We start from the raw sequence: 25,801 nt of genomic DNA, 5'->3' as shown, positions 1-25,801 counted from the left end.
GTAGAACAATGTTTGCAACGTTTCACGACAAGGAGATTACTTCGACATCATCCGACGTAGCCCATTCGTTTATGACCGGGTATAGCTGGTGCTTTTTAGCCTGCGGTAAAGTTACGCATGACGTGGGCAAAACACTTCTCATCGGTTAGCTTCAATTTATGTGGAAAAACCAGTTGAGTTTACTGCAAAATGCCGAGGGCGGGGAAAAGAAAATAAGTTAGGTTATAATGAATGGCAAACTGGAACGCTCAAGTGCTCAGGCGGCGCCTTACTGCATGGCATTGCAGAACAAGCCGCTAGCCTACAGACAACACCTTTTGCGTTTGCGCTGATTTAGTGATAAATGCTGACCTTTTAACATGAATACTGTCGGGTTGATTGCATAAAGCAGTTTTTGACAAGAGAGTGGTACACAGCCAGTTAAACATAGGCGCGTTTTGTGCAATGATCAGCGAATACGATTCATAGTACCTCCGATATTTTACTAATTCGACAGGACCTCTAGACCCAAACTTTTGAAAATAATGGCAAATATGTTTTTTCTTCTTGCATTTGTGACGGTTTGTCTACACGCAGCGACGACTGCTGGCGAATTCAGCGCTCGGGTGAGTAAGAACTATTTTTTCCACGAAAATATCTTTGCTATCAGGGGCGAATCCAGTAGCTGGCCATGGCTCATACACTACGTTACCATCTGAACTGCGTATATACAAGATTTTTTATTTTCGCGCTTTACCATGATAATTGGTAATATATTGTTTGACCCGGTATTAAAGGACCTTTTTAGCCCCAGTGCCAACATAGCAAGAACACGATTTTGTTTGTCCTTTAGATGTAAATATAGCATTATGATGGCTCATTTCGAACCACAATATTTACCAACTGGTTGTTTTTTAATTAGGTATATAGGCGTTTTTATTCTTATACGGACCTCGGTTTATTGTTATACGGATTTCATTACCCTTTTTTTCTGGCATTTACATTATTGCGTGACTTATATATCAAAGTAATGTTGGCAGCCATTAAACGCAATCGCGTCGGTAGAGTCCTACGACCGCCTGCTAAACGGTAGATCGACTTTGCTTTCAGTCTTTCGAGCAAAACGGAGGGATTTCGGCTTTACTGGAAAGAAGCAAAAGGGCTGCAATGGATGTGGATTGCGGAACAAAAGCAAATACGATAACTTCAGTACAGTTCCATGTGAATTGCCCGCCTGGTTGCGCGGATAAGAGCTACAGAATTTGGGGAACAACCTACTATACTTCGGATTCGAATATATGTGCAGCGGCCATTCACAGTGGACGGATTTCAAGTAGGTTTTAAGCAATTTTTTTTGTTTGTATTAATTTATTTAAAATACATTTGCGTTATTCGTAATAAATTACTTTATGTTATCGATATGACTCCTGAGTGCATTAGTTGGTCAATTTTGCGTTAATAGTGTGTCTGCTGAAAGGTTAAAACCTATACTTGACGCATTTAACATAGAATAGCACTTTTTACTAAAGGTTACTTCTCAAGACGTATAACATAACCATATGACGGCAACAAAGCAATCGGTGCGAATTATATTTTACATTTATCGCAATGTTAAAGTGTTTTATAGATTTGACTTGGGTTCAACAAGCCTGCGGGTCCAATATCTGCAAGGTCGTACAACTAACTATTGTTCTGCAGCCAGTTGCAGGAAATTGCCAAAAAATAACGCATTTAAAGCCGTAAATTACATAAGTCCGTTTTTGAAGTCCAAGTTTATTTCTTAATTATACTACATTTTTTGTAGACGTTATGTGTAATTCTTGTAGATACAAAAACATACCCGTTTGGTTAGAAATAAGTTGATATTCCTTTTAGATTCTGGAGGAGCGGTTTTAGTCTATAAAATCAGTGGCGCTCCAAGTTACACCGGGACGACCAGTAACGGCATTACGACCATAAACTACGGTTCTTGGGGCTCCTCGTATGTATTCACAGGTGAAAAACTTCAAATCTTTAAAACTTGATATCTATAGAGACTGTCCTAGAATAGATGAATCAGTGAACAGTGGCTGATCCAGGATAACAAATTACATAATGACGTCACTATTTACGACATAACATGACGACATAATAAGTAATCCTATAGGAAACCTACTGCTGTCGTACGAATTGATTGCTGTTGTGGAACTTAAATTATGTGAATCGCGTGAAGCGTAAAAAATGCGTTTATTGAAAGGAGGGGGACTAGATGCATAGGGTACATTGCTTCATATGTATGCGGGTCAATAACTCCACACTTGTCTGTCTGCACCGCAATCACGTACAAAGATCGCATAAAGCAAAAAACAGCAAACTTTCCGTTTGTTTTAAAAGATGGCTAAAGGCGTTATTCACAATACAACGATGGTAATATTTCAGAGACGTTTTATATTTTCGCAAACAGAATTAAATAGATAAAATGGTAGGATTAGTATTATGTAGGTGATGTTAGTCCACACTGCGCAGGCGCAATCTAAACCTACAGTCGCAAAAAGTAAAAACTGTGTGGTAAATTTTTTTTTTGACTACCACACAGTTCGTTTATTTGGTTAACGTTTTAGATTGGACAGACTTTACTTTCAATACAAAAGCTGAAAAACGCCTTTATATCGTTTAAGCTGCCCAAACTTTATTTTCGATGTTGCGCACGACGCCTCAATAATTTTATCTTTTGGGGTAAGGCATTCAGCAACCTAATTAGATTCGGGCGACCCGCAAACAATCTTTGCATTTACTTTGTTCGAATGCATTTTAAATGTCAAAGCCAAAATTTGGTCTAACTATTTTTAGGATTTATACTTACCTTGAACCGAAGATTGTGCCAGTAAATTATAACAAAATATTTTTAATCCAAGATGACTTTGACCTTTGTGGTCTTCTCAGCCCTTGTCATAGCGACGCAGTTTGCAGCAATGACGATGGATCTTACACTTGCCGGTGTCACAATGGCTACACCGGAGACGGTGTCACTTGTACAAGTAAGTTTTTTCCAACAGTAATTTGTTGTGGTATTTTGGAAGCAGTTCAAATGTCGTATGGACGAGAAAAATGCCAGTATGTGTAATACCAACAGTGTTGTAATTACTTAAGTCAATGACTTGACTTAAGTGCACTTAAGTCACGTTTTTTAAAGATTTGACTTGACTTAAGTCGTTCTGGACAAATGATCCGACTTGGACTCATTGAACAAATGACTTGGGTAAACATTAAGTGTTTTCGTTTAACATTTTAGTACAAGATTGAGCTATTATCTCAGTCTTGCACTAAAACGACTTGCTTACATGTTGTTTTTGTGTTTTTTTCTTTTGATTTGTTGCTCATAATCGGATAAGTTTGCCAATTTTAGTGTATTATCGTTTGTTTTTAATGCCTGGGAGGTAACCTGCTCTCATAATAAATTGACTGGGACTTGATTTGGGCAACTGGTTACATAGGGTGACTTATTGTTATTTCAAAATAGCTGCCTAGGACTCACGTCACGAAGGTGGCTATTTGTTTCCGCATTAATATTTTAACAAATTTAACGCGATTTCAAGTAATTGTGAAAAAAAGCCGACTCTATCTATATGGTCGTTTGCCTTTGATCTATACGCGGTATAATAGTTCCGTCAAACACTAAAGTGAATATTTTAATTGTTTTTAGGTAATTGTGGGAAAAAGGCGAATACAGAATCGTCATCCACTTTCGATCTATATTGTCCTTCGGATTGCCACGAGGAAACATACAAAGTATGGGGAACAACTTATTACACTTCTGACTCAAATATCTGTGCAGCCGCTATTCACAGCGGAAGAATTTCAAGTAAACCTTTTATATTTATATCTCATTGTCTTTACCAAAAGTTGTTTGATTCGTTTAATAATCCACTGTAAATTAAAGATAGATATACCAGGTGTTAAATAAGGCTTTTATCTGTTAAACCTTGATTGTGATTCATATCCATGCGTTCGACTAATTCACTTAGTGTTGCTGAAAGCGCCCGTTATCACTTTAATTTAAACTGACAGTACAATAAGACTTAACAGATGGTTAAATAATTGACAAATTTTGTTAAGGTTTACAACTTTCAACTGTCCCCGAAAAATATAATGTCAATGGTATCCGTTACCATTGTCTACGATTTACCACAGTTTTACCCGAATTTTAACTTAATTTACATATGTTACGTGTTTACTAAAACATTAAACACCTAAATTGATTATTTGCCATAAGCCAAATCTTGAAGTTCTTCTTAATCATTAAGTTATATTACGAATTGATAAATAGGGTTTAAGATTACTCGTTCCAGCTTTCGTTTGTCAAACATTTTCTTCAGTTACACATATCTGAGTGTGTAATTTAAAAGCCAAATTATTCTTTAAGTAAAAGAATATGTTTACTTACTCTACCCCCCATTTGACAACCGGTTGTTGTTATATTTTCAACGTGTTTTATTTTAGATGCTGGAGGTTTGGTTTCTGTCTACAAAGTCGTTGGTGCTCCGCGTTACACCGGGAGTGTCAAAAACGGAGTAACAACTATAAACTATGGTTCTTGGCGATCTTCATTCGTTTTTACAAGTAAAAAATTGCTATTTGTAAATGTATTATACTTTAATAACGGGTTACTAGCAATTTATGTAAGAAACTAGTTATGTATGTCAGATGGTTTGGCAATTCTGACTTGCATTTTACTAACAATGTAGCCTATGTCAGAACTATAACAATTTTTAAAGCATTCCGGTTAAGCAAGATATTTATTAATATGAAAAATCCAAACCCCGCGTATGATTGTTTTGGACTTATAATTAAGTTGAACATCTTAAAACTTTCAAATGACTTTTAGCATGTTTAAACCAAAATGCTATTTTTTTGTTTTTGCTATAGGTGACTTTGATATATGTGCCGACATGCAACCTTGTCATGCTGACGCAACTTGCACCATTAACAGTGGATCTTACAGTTGCGCGTGCAATGATGGATATTACGGGAATGGTATCACGTGTACTAGTAAGCTCTCTATAAAATAACGCCTGACAAATGACATTAAGGTAGAGCAACATCGGCAACAAAAACGAATGGGCTGCGAAATGTTGAAATGTTTTGCAAATAATAGTTTCAGAATAATAGTTATTAATAACGTTATGCCTACAAGCGAAAGGAAAGTGGTTCTTCTAGAATGTTTTGTAACACTCTGCAAATAGTTTTCATTTGTTTAATTTTTATTAGGCAACTGCGGTAAGAAATCGGATTCGGAATCCGCTTCGGCTTACGATGTGTACTGTCCTTCGGTATGCAACGATGAGGCTTACACAGTATGGGGAACAACTTATTACACTTCTGACTCAAATATCTGCGCCGCAGCCATTCACAGTGGAAGGATTTCAAGTAACTTTGTTTTATTTATACATCTTTTTTTAAAACAAACCATTGGTCGATGGTGAATCTCAAAGCCAAAAAGGTCGAATAAATCGACAATCTTCTTAAAAAAATGTTTAGACGCGCTCTTGTATCATCATCAGTTCACTTTGTTCAGTTCAATGAAAATGAACGGCTTTGTTTCGCAAATTATATCTAAATATGTCGGCCATTACTTTTGCTTTTCAATCTTAGTGGAATTCAAGCATAAGGTTGCTAACTGTTATCGTTTAGTACTCTTAAAGTGACAGGTTTGCATTTAATATACATTTTCAAGTTGAATAATTTTCTGTTGAAAAAAAACGTTAAAGTTGAAATATTTTCTTATCGAAACGACAAAAAATTTTTTGACCGAAACGCAGAGAAATCATTTAAAAATTACGTCACGAACCTACGTCATACCCGGGACGTGCAAAACATGAAACAACCGTTGGTAATCGTTAAATGTGGTGTAAAAATACGAAACTGAATTCTTAGTTTAAATACATTCAAGGAGATGGTGGGATGGCATAATGAAACGACGCCATTTTTTATCGGTATGAATGACTTGTAAAAAACGGTTTAAAGGGTTGACACATTAATATATTAGTGGGTTTTATTGGCTTCATTCCTTACTTTTTTGCTTCCTCAGATGCCGGAGGATTGGTTTCCGTTTACAAAATCGTTGGTGCTCCGCGTTATACGGGAAGTGTAAGCAATGGAATAACAACCAGAAATTATGGTTCATGGCGATCATCTTTCGTTTTTACAAGTAAAACGTTAATTCTTAAAAAAATATCTTATTCAATTTTAAACATTTAATCATCACTTGACCAGCGTTGTGTATGAGAAGAACAAGTATTCGGAGGATGATATTTGTGGATCAGATTTAAAACTCTGCAACACATTGGTGCACACCAAACTAATATTAATGGGCGCCAAATTTGTATAAAAAAAACTTCGTGAAGTTTAAGCTTGACATAAAGCCTAACACTTTGTCATGTTTTATTGAATTTATTTCATTTTAATATATGTGCTAGATGAATTTGATATATGTGCCGATATGCAACCTTGTCATGCTGAAGCAACTTGCATGAATACTGACGGATCTTACACTTGCACGTGCAATGATGGCTATTACGGAAACGGTCTCACATGTACAAGTAAGCTATATATAAAGACAAAAATGTATTCTTGTAATCGATAATCTGATGCTTTATTAAGACTAAATTGCAGTACCTTGTTCTCTAATTTTAATTAACAGTCTCATCCTACAAACGTTGGGTCATCGTGTTAAAAGTATAGCACCTTGGCTTATATCCTCAATGTTTTTGTAAGCGCAGTGATCAAAATTGAAATGCATGTCAAAGGTATTGCACATGCTCAACCAGATTTTGCCAAATTTATTTTTGGTTTTTGTAGACAACTGCGAAAAAAATCTGATTTAAAAAACTTCCCGTTTAATTTCTGTACTGTCCTAAAATTGATACACTCCATGATACTTCCGTTAAACACTTTTAGCTGATTAATTATTTTGAAATACTTTTAGGCAACTGTGGAAAAAAGGCTCAGTCAGAGTCTTCATCTAAATTCAATCTCTATTGTCCTTCGGTATGCCATGAGGAAACATACAGAGTATGGGGGACAACTTATTATACTTCCGACTCCAATATCTGTGCAGCTGCCATTCATAGTGGAGTGATCTCAAGTAATAGTTTTATTATTTATAGCGTTGTTCATCAATTCAGACCTAATAACTGCAAATATTTGTATGTCAAAGTGTTTTGTTGCGCTACTGGCAGACCAAACGCGTTGCATCTACTTGCTGATCTTATTGTTCTAGATACTGGAGGTTTAGTTTCTGTCTATAAAGTAAGTGGCGCTCCAAGTTATAAAGGCAGTGTGAAGAATGGCATAACAACCAAAAACTATGGCACCTGGCTATCGTCGTTCGTATTTACAGGTAAAAACTAATTTTTAAATAAAAGTTTACTGTTCCATAAACCTTATGTCTATCATTTCCACGAAAAACATCTTTTGGGCTATAATATTTTTGGACCAAAAATTAAATTTTATGAAAAGATATGGTCTATTGCATTGACATTGTTGTTTCCCCTTTTCGACAAAACAACACCAAAATGATCTAGTCTTGACAATATTAACTTAATTTTTATCGATGTTTTGTGAAAGCCGACTTCGATTACTGTGCTGTTGTACAAGAGCAGCCTTGCCATGCTCAAGCAACTTGCACGAATAACGATGGAAATCATACTTGTGTATGTAACGAGGGATATTCCGGAAACGGCGTGGATTGCACAAGTAAGAAAATAGCAACTCAGTTCTGAAGCAGATAATTTTAATATTGTGCAGTAAATTTTCTGACATAGGTATTGTAATGAAAAGTTAATGTTTCCGTATTAAAATTTAATGTTATGTATAAAAGTCTTACTTTGCGCATTATTTTCTTAAAGATTCGTATTTACAATATTCGCAAAAAACATTAACTTAAACCTTATTTTCGATATTTTTCTTCAGGCAACTGTGGGAAAAAGGCTCAATCAAAGTCTTCATCTGAATTCAATCTCTATTGTCCTTCGGTATGCCATGAGGAAGGCTACAGAGTATGGGGAACAACCTATTACACTTCTGACTCAAATATCTGTGCAGCCGCTATTCACAGCGGAAGAATTTCAAGTAAACCTTTTATATTTATATCTCATTGTCTTTAACAAAAGTTGTTTGATTCGTTTAATAATCCACTGTAAATTAAAGATAGATATGCTAGGTGTTAAATAAGGCTTTTATCTGTTAAACCTTGATTGTGATTCATATCCATGCGTTCGACTAATTCACTTAGTGTTACTAAAAGCGCCCGTTATCACTTTCCAATATCTGTGCAGCCTCCATTCATAGTGGAGTGATCTCAAGTAATTAGTTTAAATATACAGAAATGAGATGTTTAAAAAATAGCCAATGGCCTGACATCATGCCCGTCCAACATTTAAATCCTGTTATTGTTTTATTTCTTATACTCTTTGATTTTAGGTGCTGGGGGATTGGTTTCAGTCTACAAAATCACCGGTGCACCGCGCTACACTGGTACTCAGAATAATGGAATATCGACAAATGATTACGGATATTGGCTGACTTCGATCGTCTTCACAAGTAAATTAAAGACACTATACATCAAACCAGTGTTGTTAAAAAGTAATTTTTATGTTTTTTAAATCCCAAGTCAAGTCGCAAGTCCAGGTCAACTCATAATTATAACAAGTCATTTCAAAGTCAAGTCCTTATCCTTATCAAAAGACATTAATCAAGTCAAGTCATTTTGCCAAAAGACTTAAGTCAAGTTATCTGTTTTTTATTTAAAACAGTGACTATGGTGCAGTTGAGCCAAGTCATTACAACACTGCACCAAACTACACGATATGTTGCATTACAGGATAGTTCATTAAATTGCATTTGCTTTAGGTGACTTTGATATATGTGCGGACATGCAACCTTGTCATGCTGATGCAACTTGCACTGTTAACAACGGAGCTTACGCTTGCGCATGTAAAGATGGGTTTTTCGGAAATGGTCTTGATTGTGCAAGTAAGAAAGCTGGAGATGTACGAAATACAGTACTGTTGTCTGAAACAGTCAGTAAAATTTATATCATATAAATAATTTGCTGTGATCCAATACATAGCATAATCCTTTGGATACAATTGTCCCTTTGATATTCTGTGTTTTATTTTCGAGCGAAGTGGCGATACACATTTTTAATAAAAATATGATGTTTAAAACGGTTACAAAACTATTATTTAGGCGTCTGTGTAAAGAAGGCTGATTCGGAAACTTCAACCACGTTTAATCTAAACTGTCCTTCAAAATGTAAAAACGAAGCATACAGAGTATGGGGAACAACTTATTACACTTCGGATTCATACATCTGTGCAGCCGCCATCCACAGCGGTGTGATCTCAGGTAGTTGTTCTTTTTTCCAAGATTTCCTTCTAAGAGAAGTGAACCTATCACCCTAAATATTTACCGTCCACCTTTTATTTATTTATTGTCGTAGTACCGGCAATGACAAAAAACACAGAATGTTGTTGTGTTAACTTGGTACATTCTTGGCTTCTGTTTTAGATGCTGGCGGATCGGTTTCAGTCTACAAAATAATTGGTGCTCCAAGTTATAAAGGCTCTGTGAAAAATGGAATAACAACAAAAAATTATGGTTCTTGGCGATCTTCGTATGTATTTACAGGTAACGTGTAAGACCCGGGGCTTCGGCGTCGTAGACGGATTCGATTTGTTTAGTTAGAGTCAGACTGGGGACCCGGCTATGTTATATAGGTTGACTGGGCTCCAGTTGTTCAAATCGTCTCCGCAGCCCTAGTATTAACTGTTAAGTAAAATTGTTTAATTGTTTAAGGCTTTGAAATGGTATAGGGTAGTTTACACCGTAACACAGTTTATAGAACGCTCTTTTATTATAGGCTCGAACTAATTGTTTGAACTTTTTAATCCGATACGAATGTCTTAACTTTTTTGATTTAGATTTTTTGATACAATTAGCTAACTACAGTTGTTGTGCGCCTTAAAAGTGTTAAATTGGCCGGTTGGCGCAAACTAACATAAAGGTAACACAGCAATATATCGTCCTTAAAAGAATAGTTTTGGTTTCAAGCGAGTTAATAACTATATTATTTGTGTTAAAATTATATTGTAAAATTAGTACTTTGGTAGGGTGGTTTAAACAACACAATATTTCCGAAAATATCAGTTACATTGGTTTCAAAACGGTTGACGACACCAACAAACAAACATGTATTTCATATTGATCAGTATTATTATGGCAGACGACTTCGATATATGCAGAGACATGAAACCTTGCCATGCTCAAGCTACTTGCACAAATAACAATGGAAGTTACAATTGCGTATGTAACGATGGATATAACGGTAACGGAATCGATTGTAAAAGTAAGTGCCTCCTTATAAAACCATTTGCCATTCGCTTTGATTTTTAGTTTCAAAACACCATTTTCTGGATTTTTAAAACGCTAATTGCTGGAGCGACATGAAATGATCTTTAGCACTTCTTACCCAGTATTGTGACTTTTTTGTTATTAACTCAACTTAGTCGTTTTTTACATTGGACAGATTCTTCCACTGGAACTGTTTTGACCAAACGTGTCATTTCTCATATAAACAACATGTATAAGTCACTTTAACTGAGGTTTGTTTGTTCGTCAGGCAATTGCAAGAAACAGGCCGATTCCGAAACTTCGAACGCTTTCAATGTGATTTGTCCTTCTGGCTGTCAGAGTGAGAGCTACAGTGTTTGGGGTACAACTATCTATACATCTGATTCTTATATTTGTGCTGCAGCCATTCACTTTGGGGTTATTTCGGGTAAGCGTTTATGTACAGCTACCATATTTTTAGCACCCAAAAAGAGGACATTTTTTACTGGCAAGGGAAACGAAAGTAGAATAGTTACTTTTGAATTGTGAGTTGTGCAGGGAAAAGTTGCACAAACAGATACAAAAACAACAAATCAAATTTGTTTTTCCGATACAGCCCGTGAATACTTTGCGGTTCCTTCAACTTTTGCCAATAAGAAATGATCATTTTTAACTAGATCGTAAAGTTGTTTACACGAAATATCATTCAAATTATATACAACCGTCAAGATGCTCGAAACAGATTTAACTATAAGGCTGTCTCTTTCTTTATGTTTAACAGTTCACTAAACATTCTTTGAAAACATTTTTAAACCAGCAACTCAGCGTGTTTTATGGCTGCATTTTTTGGGGGATAAGTACAACGTCTTGCTTAAAAGTCTTGTTGAAAAAATAAGCAACTAACTCGGAAAACGAAAAACGAGGACATTGGGCATTTTTGAGCGTCCTCGGAGGACCAATCACTTTTATCGAGAAAAGAGGACAAACCTCCTAAAAGAGAACATATGGTAGGCCTACGTTTATGACAATAAGACAACCGGAGTCTTGAAGGTCAGTAAGACGTTTTAAGGACCAGATCGCAGTTGCACGCACACATACATAAATACTTTAGTTTATGATAATACCGTTTGATTTTATTTGGTGTTTATTGGACGTTTAGAACGCATGGAACGCAATATTAACAAGAAGTTGTTTCGTTTTAATTTCTTCATGTAGTTAAGGTGATATTTTGTTTTTCAGGCAACGGTGGCTCTGTAAATGTTACCAAGACTGCTGGACTACCCAACTACATTGGAAGTTTATCGAACGGAATAACCACAAAGAAATATGCTGCTTGGAGATCCTCGTATACATTTGTTGACTTGTGTCTTTGATAACTTGTATCGCCAAATTTTCATAATTACCCCTTGAATCGAAAAACATATACGCTTATATTTCGTCGAGAAAAATGTTTCCTCGTCGGTATATATATATATATATATTGCTCATAATTGCTTTTTGAAAACGCTTCATATTGTGGTCGACATTGCATGTTAACAAATGAACTGGACACAAATAATTCTACGATAATTATACTAAAGTTTCAATGAAACGGTATTTGTTGTTATTTTAGTCAGATAGAGTTGTGAATAAGATCAGAGAAAAAAACGCTTTGATTTAAAGTCCATGCTCTTTTGCAACATTAAGTTATACCTTTTTGAGCGCTTTGTGTAAATTGCTTGTCTAAGTTAAATAAAAAAAAAACAGAATTTTAATTTTTATCAACGTTTCGGCAACCTATGCAGGTCGTCTTTGTCAGGGTGAGTTTGTATATGGTCTAAGTTAAGTTAATGTGTCATATAGTTCATAAATGTTCAAAAGAGCAAATCTTATGAGAGTTTTGTTAGCAATAACTTCTAATTGATGATGTCCGATAATATCGGATCAGAGCCTTGGTTCGCGATCGATACTAGGGTAGTATCGGTGCTGATATAATACAAAATTGATTTGAGTCATTTAACTTTCGTTTGCGATCTCACTGAGTGTTTTTACACTAAATAGTATTTGGTTTTACAAAATGTAAGAATAATAAGCTTATCCGGGCAATAGTTTGATGAACTTGGAAAACATGACGTTTGCACGTTTTAATGTGATAAGTGCTTGTTTAACATTAGTGAAGTCGCTTGAAATCGGATCGGACCAGAGTTTGTTTGTCCAAACTCTCGGGTATCGAAATAAAATACGACGTTCTCGACATCTGTACTTCACTATTTTCTTTAAAACTTGTAAAGAGACGTTTCTGGACTTGTAATGATAACAGGACGACTTGCGCTTTTCGAGGCACGCGACAAGCTACAAGTGCGTTGCGATTCGCTTAATCTGCTTTATTCTCTGTCCTTGCGGCTTTTGTGGAGATGGGCAATTTACCTAAGCGAAGAACTGATCAGAAGAAGATGTTCACAATTTCAAACGATTTTCAGAACTTTAAAACAGTGTTCGTTAACCTTTTTTTTCGCGTTTACCCAAATGCTAAACGTAGAAGTATAAAACTGCCTCAGATTATATGCATTAAACGTTTTGTAACCTTAAAATGAAGAAATAGCTAACAAGGCAAATACGAAATACAAGTGTAATAATTTGTGTTGCTCATATGAGCATCTATGCCTGTTTAAATACTTCCAGTATTTGAACTAATTTTACTTGTTCGATTTGTAGGCCAAATCCACGTCGAACGAGATTGCAGCACGATTGGTGGTTTCGTGAGTTTAGGACTATAAACAAGCCTGCGGGTCAACCGACGTCATCTAATCTGTTGTCCCGTACAACTGGCTGATGCATTGACGCAGACGGTTGCAGAAGATCGTTGAGATAAATCGCGCTTGGCCTTTCTCTATAAGAAAATCGTATGTTCGCATAACTTTCAAAGTTTTAATTTTACTGTTTTATTACACTTAAATTAAAAGGAAAAAAGCTAACAAGTGAAACCAACTACAATCGTCTACTGTATTTTTTACGATGGAGTTATGTTCTGCTTACTCATTATTATATAGCCTTTATCAATAATAATCCAAAATTGATTAGAAATGGGTGTGTTTAGCTCTAATAACCAGTGTACTGTAAGTTGATTTTACTATAATAGTGCTATTTTTTGAGTTTTATTAGTTGCATAATGATTCAGTTGTTTTGTTATTTCAGCAAAAGTTTAAAAGGGAACACCATGACCTGCGGTCTGACGTAAATGCCAGATTTGTTTAAGACGCGGATTTCTAATCGGCTACGTCACTTGCAAAACAATTTTTTCCAGTTTTCTAATATTTACCTAGAAATGTTGGGTATTTTTACTGTTAAACGCCGAAGGCAGCAAAAACAAAATTACCTCGTGATGATAAGTCAAAAATTTTAACGTGTGTAAACGTTTATAGAGGGCATAGTAGGGTATATAGCTATGCTTTCAAATATTCTTTAGGTTCAAACTGTTCGGCTGTTCAGTTCTAGTTGAGGCTGTGCGATTTCATATACATTAAACAGAGTATGTTGTTAATTTATATTGTTTATGCTGTGTGTTTTTTCCTACAGAACGTAGGCAAAACTTTTTAAATGGCACAAATTGTACTTATTCTTGTGTTTGTGACAGTTGGCATGCACGCAATAACGACTGCAGATGAAATTAACACTCGGGTAAGTTCAACATTGCGAATTAGGAAGCTTAATGTTTCCTGGTTTAAGTTAAATCTAAAAATTTTGTTTCGAGTCACTTCGCGAAAAATGTGTCCTTTTAAAATTTGTCGAAACATATAAGTGGTTTAAAGTGCACTACAAAAATGCGGACCAAGGCACCCGTCAAAGACATAGTTTTGTCTTACGTGAGGTACCTTATGAAACGTGAATTAGGCTATAAAGCATTGAAACACCAGGTAATTTATTTTATTCTGTGAACTGCCGAAAATATTTGAGTTGTAAGGTATTTTTTTTAAGATACGACTTTAAATACAATCCGTTGGGAAAAAAATGGTGAATGCATAGTTAACGCTATCAAATAAAAAAAAAAGTTATGGCCGAAGAATGTGACAGTTTGATTTTCTTTTTAGTCTATTGTAGAAAACGGTGAAGTCTCGGCAATACTGAAGAGAACAAAAAGGCAAAGTGCAATTTGCGAAAAAACTGGTGATTCGAAATCTTCAAATACGTTTCGCGTTGAGTGCCCGGCAGGTTGCCAGCAAATGAGGCACAGAGTATGGGGAACAAATTTTTACGTTTCGGGATCAAATGTTTGCGCGGCAGCCATTCACAACGGTATAATCTCAAGTAAGTTGTGCGTGGAATTTGTTTTTCTGCAAGATTTTTTTTACATAATAGATGGATAGCTTTAAATTTAGTTTCGAAACAATGGTACATACATGCAAGAAATTTGAAATAAAAGAAGCGTCCGCTGTTCCCAGGGGGCGGCGAAAGACTGTTAAGTCATTTATGGTAAACTGCCCCCTGGCTGAGATTCAATTCGTTTTAGGCATTTTTACAAGAAAAAGGCGAAACAAAATACAGTACAAAAATAATTTATTGTAAATACAAGATAAACAAAAACGCATTATACAATACATTTTATTAAACAAAATTAGCGTTACATTTAAAACAAGTTTGATATTTTACTGCTAAGCCGGCGACCCCCATTGTGGAAACTGTATGATTTATAATAATCATTGATGCGGAACTGATTGCACTCAGTGTTTTTTTTATATCTAAAATATATTATTCTTACACCTGTTTCTTAGATTAGCTAATTTAACAGTTTTAATTGTCTGGGGTTTGTTTGATTTTGTGTTTACGTTCCTTCGTGGTAAGAGTTCAATAATATTAGTTTAAATAAAACAAGCGTTCCTTACAATTAAACATTAGTTTAATTGCCTTAACAAAATACTTGTATGGTACTCGTTTAATATTTAACTCTAAATTTGCCCAATATTTGGGCTCTAAAAAAACTATGGTTTTTCTTTCTGAATTAGTGGAAGCGTCCACTTGAAAATAGTTTTGTTCTTCTCGCAGTCTTGTATTGTGGGAATGTAAGTTTCTTGAGGAGCCATCAACTTTGCTCATGTTTCTGGTAATTTGTTTTTTAGTTATTCGGTATTATGTTCTTGTTTAATGTTTATGTAACTAAAGAAGTATCCCGGTACGGTTCAAGAGAATATTCTTATTTAGATTTGTTTCTATTTGTTACGTTCCAGTTAGGTTTTAGTTTTTATTGCCTGTCTAACCAAATTTCGTCGTTCTATCTTATTTAGATGCCGGAGGAACGGTTGTTGTCTACAAAATCGGCGGTGCTCAATATTTCAAGGGAAGTAAAATGAATGGAATAGCAACCAAAAGCGACGGTGGTTGGAAATCATCGTTCGTGTTTACAAGTATAAAGCAGTTCGTCCGTAAAATTAATTATTTCGGCCTTTTTTTTTCAACATCTTTTCCCATCAATAATTGCAAGATGAAAACTGATGATTCAGCATACACTATTTTAAGTTAATTAAAATTCCATCAAAATTTGTCGTCCAACACATTTCGATTTTGGTAACAATTTCATAACAGAAATCAACAAATATTTTTATATATTTTTTTATATTTTTTTTTCTGGGAATCGTAATATTTCACCAAATTCTTTTTTAACAGGCAGCTTTGATTACTGTGCTGATGTCCTACAGAAACCTTGCCATGTTGAGGCGACTTGCAATAAAATCCTTGGAAATTATACTTGCCGATGTAACGTAGGGTTTTTCGGGAACGGTATCGACTGTACAAGTAAGAAATTAGGGAAATAAATGTCCGCAAATTTGTTAATAGCAGATAAAATTTTGATGGAAATTTGAAAAAGTATATCATTGTATTTTTTAACGTACGGTAACAAAATAGTCGTAAAGCAACATGTTACCATCTTTTAAAAGCTATAGTTGCTTCTTTTCCGTTCATTGCAGTACTTTTCCTAAAGTTCAATGGCATACAAATTTTGATTATGTTCGCCATATTATGTTTCAGCCTTCATATATATTTTTTCGATCTAATTTTTAGGCAATTGCGCTAAAAAGGCTGCCTCGGAACTTCGATCCCCGTTCTATCTAATTTGTCCTCTGGTGTGCCAGCATGAAAGCTACTCAGTATGGGGAACAACTTATTACACTTCCGACTCTAACATCTGTGCTGCAGCCATTCACAGCGGAGTGATTCCAAGTATTTTTTTTACATTTAATCTTTAAAAGTTCATATGAACATAACAATGATTTATTTCAAAACAATCAAAAATCGACCAATTACATTTGTTGTTGTTTTCAAGCCTGAAATGTCTTCTTTTTTTTTATATGTTTTTTTTTTATTTTTATTTTTTTTTTATTATATGAGTCTTGGACGGCTTGTCAAATAAAATCAATTTTCCGTTAAGTTCGTCTTAAAATTATTTGGACGTGTCGTTAATTTTTTTGTCATTTCAAGTTCTGGATTAACAATTTTAATTCATGGTTAAACATGCTTCCTGAATGAAAAAACGAAGATATTACTAATTTCGCCGACAAACTTAATCCGTTCTTCCCTATTTCCAGATTCTGGAGGAACAGTTATAGGCTACAAAATCGGTGGTGCTCCAAGTTATAATGGGAGTGCATTGAACAAGATTAAATCTAAGTCTTTTGGTCCTTCGCAATCTTCGTTCGTCTTCACAAGTAAAATTGCATTTAATTATGAAATAAGCTGTTGCTGCCAGGCATAATGTATAACCGAGTGTTGCTTATCTAGCAGTTTTATATGCTTAATAATCGACGTTTCGACTTCCTATACAAGACGCCTTTATCAGGATAATCTTGCAAGACAAAAACGTCGATTGTTTAAAATAAAACTGCTGGATGAGCAATACTTGGTTTTGCATATCATTATGTTGGAAAATTTCGTACTACTTGGAATTGCCTTTGTTTTAGGTGACTTTGATATATGTGCCAACATGCAACCTTGTCATGCTGACGCAACATGCACAAATAACGACGGATCTTTTTCATGTGTTTGCAATGATGGTTATGATGGGAACGGCATCAATTGCTCAAGTAAGCTTACTGTAAAAAAAAAATACTATAAAATCCTATGCGGAAAAGAAATTGGGATATTAAAGGCCAGCAAAGAGAGTTTGATGCCAGTATACACAACGTTTAAAATGTGAACCTTTTCAGAAAAGGATAATTGATAGTCTAAAACTTAGCAGCATTGCGCAAATTAAACAATTCACTAATATTCTAAACTCGGTTAAACACAGTTGTCAACAGTTATGTGGAAACTATGATTTTGTACTTCATTTCTCCATAGTTTTTATACTTTTCAGGCAATTGCGGAAGAAATTCCAGTTCGGAAAACTTGTCGCAATTCGATACATATTGTCCTTCGGTGTGCCACGGCGAACGCTACAAAGTTTTTGGAACAACTTACTACACTTCAGACTCGAATATCTGTGCAGCTGCCATTCATAGTGGAGTGATTACAAGTATGTCTTTTTACACTTTTTGTCTGTGTTTTAAATAAACCTGACATTGAGATAGTTGTGCAGAAAGTGATTGCTGTTTTGTGGGTTGTTAACAGCATTCCCTTAATAAATTCTTAGATTCCGGTGGATTGGTTTCCGTCTACATAATTGATGGCGCTCCACAGTACAGTGGCAGCGAGATGAATGGAATCCAAACTAAGAATTTTGGTTCTTGGCAGTCGTCGTTCGTGTTTAAAAGTAAAACAGACATGTAAAACTAATTTTTCTGATATTCACCTAATTTTGTCAATAAGATCCTCTCAACAACGGCTCCATCAAAACCAAACAAATATAAGCTATATTTTAGCTTACTTAAATTCTCGATTACTGTATTATTTACATTTTTGTGGAAATTAATGACATTTCAATAAATATTTTTTTTTGTAAAACAGGCGACTTTGATTTTTGTTCCGACGTACAAATGCAAACCTGTCATTCTGACGCAACTTGCAAGATTATCAATGGAAATTACAATTGCGTATGTAACGATGGCTATTACGGGAGCGGCATTGATTGTACAAGTAAGAAACATAAAGGCAGAAGTCAGAAAAAGTTGTAGTCTAAGAATTAGTTAAACCCATCGACTTGGAGCAAAATCTATACAAATCTAAAACTGTGTAGCCTTATTCGTAGCAATCTACATCGCTACATTTTACTTGATTCATAATGTAATGCAATTTTCGAGAAGTAATTTGCCCAAGTTTTTTACGCAAAATTATGTTTGATAATGTTTTTAAGACAATTGTGGTAAGAGGGCTGATTCGGAATATTCTGCTACTTTTGATCTCTACTGTCCTTCGGTATGCCATGAGGAAGGCTACAGAGTATGGGGAACAAATTATTACACTTCAGACTCAAACATCTGCGCAGCTGCAATTCACAATGGAGTGATCTCAAGTAGGCCATTACCGTTTATGTATATAATCGTCATTGTATGACAATACAAATTTTATCAACATTAAACCTATAGTTTTGTTTGAAACAAATTTATATACGCTTGTAGAATATTTTAGTCTTTTATTCAATACTAACCAACTAAGCGAATTGGGTTATTGTCTTATTTAAGACTCCCGATGCACATTTTGTACATGTGATTTAATATTTACCCGGTGAGACCTTTCAGGTCTTGTATCTGATTGTTTTTTTAAAACTATGGAATTTTATTTATCAAGCAAAGTATAACGTAAAGTTAGTTCGACCATTATCAGCCTGTGGTTGTCTGGTTGGTTTTATCTTTTTGTTATTTTAGACGCTGGAGGAATGGTTTCAGTGCACAAAATCACTGGTGCTCCACATTACAATGCAAGTCTAAAGAACGGAATAACAACTAGGAACTACGGTTCTTGGGCTTCTACATTCGTTTTTACAAGTAATGAAATATCACTTGCAAAATAAACAAGTTGTTTTAGCAAACATTGTTTATGTATATAGGCTAATTAGGACTAATCAAACCTTTAGGGCATACCGATTGGGATGACATTTGACGTCATAAAATCCTTATTTATAATGCTACATTTAAATGTTTCGCAGTTTGCACTAACTGCCAGCAATCAACAAATAAGAAAAGCGCTAAGAAAATTGTTCTTGCTATAGGTGACTTTGATATATGTGCCAACATGCAACCTTGTAATACTGAAGCACCTTGCAAGAATACCGACGGTTCTTACACTTGTACGTGTGACGATGGTTATTACTGGAACGGTGCGGTTTGCACAAGTAAGAAAAATACACGGATAACACGCAAAATTGTATCAAGCAACTCTTATCGAAACACATAAACAGTTTTAATAACTTGGCAATTTCCGCTGTTCAAAGAAGTGAAAACAATTTTTTCGTATGGTAAAATTTAACCATCAATCATATTTGCCAAAGCTGCCCAGGAATTTGCAAGCATCTTTGGGGTACACTATGCACGGATCTGTAATGCAGCTTGATGATAAATTGCAAAGCCAAAAAGGTCAAATAGATCGACAACATCTAGGATAAGGCGTTTCGATAGTAACTTGTACCATTTTTACTTCAATTGATACAAGTTCGTATCGAAACGTCTTAATCAAGATGATATCGATCTACTCGACCTTTTTGGCTTGCAATTCTTTAATATTTTATATAATATTTTTTAGGCAATTGCTTAAGAAAAGCTGATTCGGAATCTTCACCAACATTCGATGTATTATGTCCTTCATTGTGCCGTCAGACCGCATTCAAAGTATGGGGAACAACATATTACACTTCCGACTCCAATATCTGCGCAGCCGCCATTCATAGTGGAGTGATCTCAGGTAATTGTTTTACACTTTAGTTTAGTTTGTATGATTTTTTTATTTGTACCAAAATCAAATGTGAAAAATTTTAATGTATAATGTATAGCCAGTGTTGTAAAATGAATAAAGTCGATGACTTTGGACAAATGACTTGACTGAATTAAGTCATAAAACGATTTGCACCCTATATGCTTTATTTTATATTATTTTTTAGTTGAGTTACTGCTTATAACAAGAAAAGTTTACCAACTTTAATAGTTTAAAGTTTAATTTTTATTACAAGGACCTGACTTAAAATAGACTTGCTCTATTGATGACTTGACTTGGACTTGACTTGTTATTTATTCAAAATGACTTGTTTAAACACTGTGAAAAGCTATCAATGATATAATCAGTATCGTTTATTCGCCATCCATCTTTTCTGTTTAAGATGCTGGCGGATTGGTTACAGTCTATAAAGTCATAGGCGCTCCGCGTTACACGGCAAGTTTTAACAACAACATATTGACCAGAAGCTACGGTTCTTGGAAATCGTCCTTCGTTTTTACAAGTAAAACGGCTGTTGACATGTTGAAATATGAAAACGCATTTTTCCATGTTCATAAGTTTATGATGTAACACTAAAACAAACATATATTTTGACTCCGAGTCTATACTATTTTTAATTCAAATTCTCATCCTATTCACTTAACAATAATTTCATTCCCAATTGATGGAAAATTGTTTTTCTTAGCATTTCGATTAATAGTTTGCTTAACAACAACAGTAACAAATAAATGTTCAGTTACCAAAATTTGTGTACATAACACTCAACTAAAAATGCACTAAATTTGTTTTTGCATAAGGCGACTTCGATGTTTGTGCCCACATAAAAATACAACCTTGTCATGCTGACGCAACTTGCACAAGTACCAGTGGTTCTTTCACTTGCAAATGCAACGACGGTTATTATGGAAACGGTTTCGACTGTGCAAGTAAGAAAAAAAAAGCATTTACAGTGGCACCACAGGAAATCTTTTGAAACTTTTCTTCAACTTTTGTGTATTAACGGTACCATATCGGTAGTTACAATCTGTATCAAGCGTGTTTGATATTTTGTTTACGTTTTTAAGCGTTGTTTATTTTTTGATTTTTTCAGTTAGCTATGGGTTCCACTTAAAGGATTCGTGGCTTTGTAAAAATGCCGCTACGGATCAAATTAAAATCTCTCTCTTTATCAGAGTTTTTTTTTATAGGCAACTGTCTGAAAAAAGGCGATTCTCAAGCTTCCAGCAGTTTACGATTGTTTTGTCCTGCTGGCTGCCAAAATGTGAACTACAGCGTGTGGGGTTCAGGTTTCTACACTTCCAACTCGAATATATGCGCCGCAGCAATTCACTCTAGAATTATCACGGGTAACTCGTTTATGTTCAACAATAATTCTGTTATTGCCGAGAGGAGAAATTAGAAACAAAATTAAAGATATAATTTGGTTTATAATTGGTGTAAAAAAACTCAAATTGTTAAAATAATTAGCGCCACATTATTACATATTAACGTTGATTAATGGAAATTTGATAATGAATATCAAAGTCTAAGGGTCAAGTAAATCGACATCATCCTGATAAAGACTTTTCGATACGCACTTGTACCATCACCTTCGGTTAATGTGAAATATATAAAAAGCTCACTTATATAGCTGGAACGCAATTCGTATCATTCTGAGTTACTAATCGGTTAGAGCAGTGTTTCCAAACTTTTTTATTCCGTGGCCTAATTTTTTTCATAAAACAGTTTGTGGGCCTCCATGTGCCGTTACCATTTGTAATCCCAATTTACGCCTACATATAGTCGGCTAATTTCACAATAAATGCATTGATTCTAACAACATCCAAATAATCGTTTTTAGTTTCGGCTTATTTTTAGAATATATCGATGACAACAAATTGAATTTTTAATATCTTGATGAAATTTTAAATATCTCGATGAAAACGAACTGAATTTAAAATAAACTGTCGTGCTAACTGCGTAGCGAAACAAACATATGCGTGAGATTTTGCCTTTACGTATATTGCTTACAAACAGCCAAAAAATGGCCTCGTTCCTATTATAGTTTTGAATATGATAACAGCTATTTTTGTAAAACATAACATTTTTAGTTGCAATATTTTTAAATAGCTCTATGGCCCAATGAAACTAGTCTTGTGCCCTACTCCTGGGCCATGGCCCACAGTTTGGGATCCACTGGTTTAGAGCAATGAATACAAAATCAGAAAGATAAGAATTGCGTTCTATATTTTATAAGTGAGGTGTTTATATATTTCACCTTAACTTATGACAATACATGTGCGCATCAGGACATTGATTATTATTATCAATTTACATTACAGATCTGTGCAAAGTGTACCTAAGTTATGAAAATTATGTTATAATTTTTTCGATTTTGAACCACAAGTGATTCAAGTAACGATATCAACTATACCCATCAAGTTAGTTTTGGTTTCACGTGAAAACTGATTTTGTTTGGCAGGCAAAGGTGGTTCTGTTGCTCTCTTTAAATCAAGAGGATTTCCCCGCTACACTGGACGTGTATCAAACGGAATAACCTCTAAAAACTTTGGTCCCTGGCCATCCTCGTTTGCGTTCATTCCCTTCAGACTTCAATCTGTTTTTAACTAATAAACCGAGCAAACTTTGTCAACTAACACTGCTGTTTTGTAAATTTTAACGCTTTGTTTGTCGATAAACATAACATCATTTATAGTTGAGGGTTGTTTAGTTCTGCGTTTGTTGCGCAGAAGAAAACTTTTTCTTCCCAAACTCCTAAATGCGTTAACTGATTTGACAAATGGCTTTAGCAGAAAATCGTCCTCTTCCGCACGGATTTGTTGAATTGATGTACTCAGTTGTTAGGAATTGTGCTTTGCATTAGGTATGACATTTGCTAACTGAAAAAATACAATTTTCTTTGAATATTTTTTTTGAATATTCTCAACCTTTTTAGCTTACTGACCGGTAAAATTTCAAAACATTTTTTTTCACTTTATTAAACATTTGATGCTGTTTGTTTTAATATCATACGTGTTATACCTGGGCACAGCACTTGTGATGTGCGATAAAGTAGACCATTATCTTTATGTTACATCACAATGCTGCAAATTACGGATCTGGCGAAGTTCTAAATTTGATGGATAGGCCTTCAACATCTAGCATTTTGCAATTGAGATATAAAGTTGTAATATTCCGCGAACCGGCGGTTGAGAACCACTGGAATATAGTATGTTGTGTGAAACTGATATACGGTATAGCCTAAATCGCGACTCCCAAACAGACATTTTGTATTTGACATTTGAATTTTGCTTTAGGTATATTATCCCTAGGCGCTAAACAATTTACGAATTACATTCTTTTACCTTTATCTTAGAGAAGAGATGGCTTTCATGCCATTCGAAAAATGAAACCTGTCATTGGTGCGTTGTATTTTTTTTTGCTTAATTTATTTTTCGAAAATAACCCCAAGACAAATTTTGCAATTACATAATGCCAATAATATGATTACAAGGATATTTTATGTTTTTCGAGTGTATGGTTAATCTACGTTTTCACTTTAGTGTAAAGTTTAAAAACATTTGTTGTATTTTTATACTCCTGGTAGTTGGGTCAGTTAAAAAACTATTTTAATATGTGATATATTCTGGTGATAGAACGGTCGGTTTAAAATTATAGTTTTAATATTACGGAAAGTTCATAAAATTACGAATTAGCGCCTAATGTCAAAATACCTGCCTTGATGAGCTATACATTTTTCGCGTTAAATCGACTGATTATTGAAAAGTACCTATAAAAACGCTGATGTAAGGTCGCGGCAAACTGGAATGGTCTCGCGGCACACCGGTTGCGAAGCACTGCTCTATATTGAAGGTTGAAAACTGTCAACGATGGTTGTTATGCAGAATTTATCAAAGCGAAAGTCGAACGTGTGACAAAACGAATTTTACCTTGTTTACGATATCAGTGTGGTTGCCATGTGTCAGGATTTTTTACTGGCAATTTTAGTGTTGAAATCTGCGTCAGAAAGAAAAGCCAATATATGCATAAAATACATGGATTTTGATTATATATCGGCAACGATTTCACTAATATTGTTGTCGATATTTTGAAATCCTGAAATCGAGGTAAAATTGTATAATCTTAAAGTGTTAGATTTTACATTTACGACAAGTAAGACAAGAATCAATTTTAAACTTGTCACACGATTATCTCGTTCGCTAAATTACCATTAACTGTTACGTTGTACACGACAATGTTTTTCAATCCTTTAGTCAGCGGGTTTTTGCTTTTGAAATTTGTTATAAACAAGACTAGCCTACAGGGAAATAGTTCTTCGTTACCGAATGTCAAGAAATGCAACTATTACAAAATACCGTTGTTTGAGTCTAAACATATTACTATGTCAAAAACTGATTAGGTTTTTGTTTTTTTAAATACAAAACAAAAACACGTTTCTCGTTATTTTTTGCCTGAACCTTATATGGTGTGTCATCACCGTAAAATAATCATTTAAAAAAAGAACAATCCAATGATAGTTGGGTCGAAATTTATTTATTTCGCACAGTCGTGATAGACAGAAATCAATTTCTTTCTTTGATGTTTTGGTGAGATCTATTCTTGTTCTGCAGAATCTTCAAGTTCAACTTCATCTGTCGACCAAACGGAAAATAATAAAAATCATAAAAAAGCTATACAGCCAAGTATAGTAGTTTGAAAAGGGATTTTACACCTAGCTCAAGATAAGTAGTGGAATCGCGAAAAGTAGGTTACTAATAGGTTGTAGTCAAGTAATATTTTATGTTAGGTTGCAAACTTAAAATTACAGTTTTGATTATAAAGAGGATAAACTGTATCCTATAGTCGTTTCTGTTGCTAGGCTTAGGCACTTGTGTCCAGACATGGTACCCAATTAGCGGATGTTTTTCTTTAGAGAACTATTTTTTAACTTCATGGGCCGGTCTCCTTTTTTGTTTAAAAGATGTACATAGCAACTAATTCGCTCCAATTGTTAACAAAGAACTACAAGTCGATTAGGCAACCCTTGTTTGTTTGAGCACTAAAAATTTGAATTTAACTCTACCAAGGTCGTTGTTATCCTCGGCCAAGACTTCCTCTTCTTCGGCCTCGTCTCCGCAGATTGCGTGATGTCGGCGTCTTCTGGCGACATGATGACGTCGTCGTCTGGCAAAGTGACGTCGACGTCGGGCGCTTATCGGGTGGCAGCGGCGCTTCCATATGCTGCAAAGGCAAAAGCTAGGAAAAATGACGGTCTTTCACTCATCGGCTGTTTGATTGTAAAATGCCGGTGCATCTATTGGACTTTCAAACAAAGGGATTGACGGTATACCCAAAGCACTAAATTCATATTTTATGAGGACAGTACACCGAAAGTCATCGCAGACTAACCGAGTCTGTCGATCAATGATGCAAAAAAGGCAGGCTAGAAAACAACTAGCCTGTAGTGAGGTTTGAACGAACGACCTCGGGCCATACCGGGACCTTCGCTCTTCCAACTAAGCTCTACAGCAGGGCTGCCCAACTAAAACATGCCGACGTGCCAATTTTTATCTTATAACTTTTTCCCGTGCCAAAGTTTAGCAACTATTTTTTTCTAATATTTAAAGCACTTTTATAA

General features: G+C 35.0%; 1 protein-coding gene across 1 annotated transcript; it reads left to right on the top strand.

The window, feature by feature from the left end:
* Positions 1–524: 524 nt before the first annotated feature.
* Positions 525–25,505, top strand: LOC146137611 (uncharacterized). The gene is made up of 33 exons (XM_083394396.1): positions 525–605; positions 1,090–1,312; positions 1,855–1,974; positions 2,874–2,996; positions 3,662–3,820; positions 4,459–4,578; positions 4,885–5,007; positions 5,227–5,385; positions 6,047–6,166; positions 6,435–6,557; positions 6,944–7,102; positions 7,238–7,357; positions 7,585–7,713; positions 7,930–8,088; positions 8,440–8,559; positions 8,869–8,991; positions 9,208–9,366; positions 9,529–9,648; positions 10,244–10,366; positions 10,640–10,798; positions 11,590–11,715; positions 13,964–14,007; positions 14,418–14,634; positions 15,609–15,728; positions 16,908–17,027; positions 17,675–17,833; positions 17,951–18,070; positions 18,265–18,393; positions 18,611–18,769; positions 19,122–19,241; positions 19,996–20,154; positions 20,567–20,676; positions 25,251–25,505. Exons 1-33 carry the CDS (start codon positions 525–527, stop codon positions 25,503–25,505), a joined length of 4,560 nt encoding a protein of 1,519 aa, XP_083250522.1.
* Positions 25,506–25,801: the final 296 nt, after the last annotated feature.

This window comes from Ascidiella aspersa, chromosome 7 (genome assembly GCF_963924565.1).
Source record: "Ascidiella aspersa chromosome 7, kaAscAspe10.2, whole genome shotgun sequence".
NCBI lineage: Eukaryota > Metazoa > Chordata > Ascidiacea > Phlebobranchia > Ascidiidae > Ascidiella > Ascidiella aspersa.
Note: the sequence above shows the minus strand (reverse complement) of the source record. Positions and strands in the feature narration are given on the sequence as shown.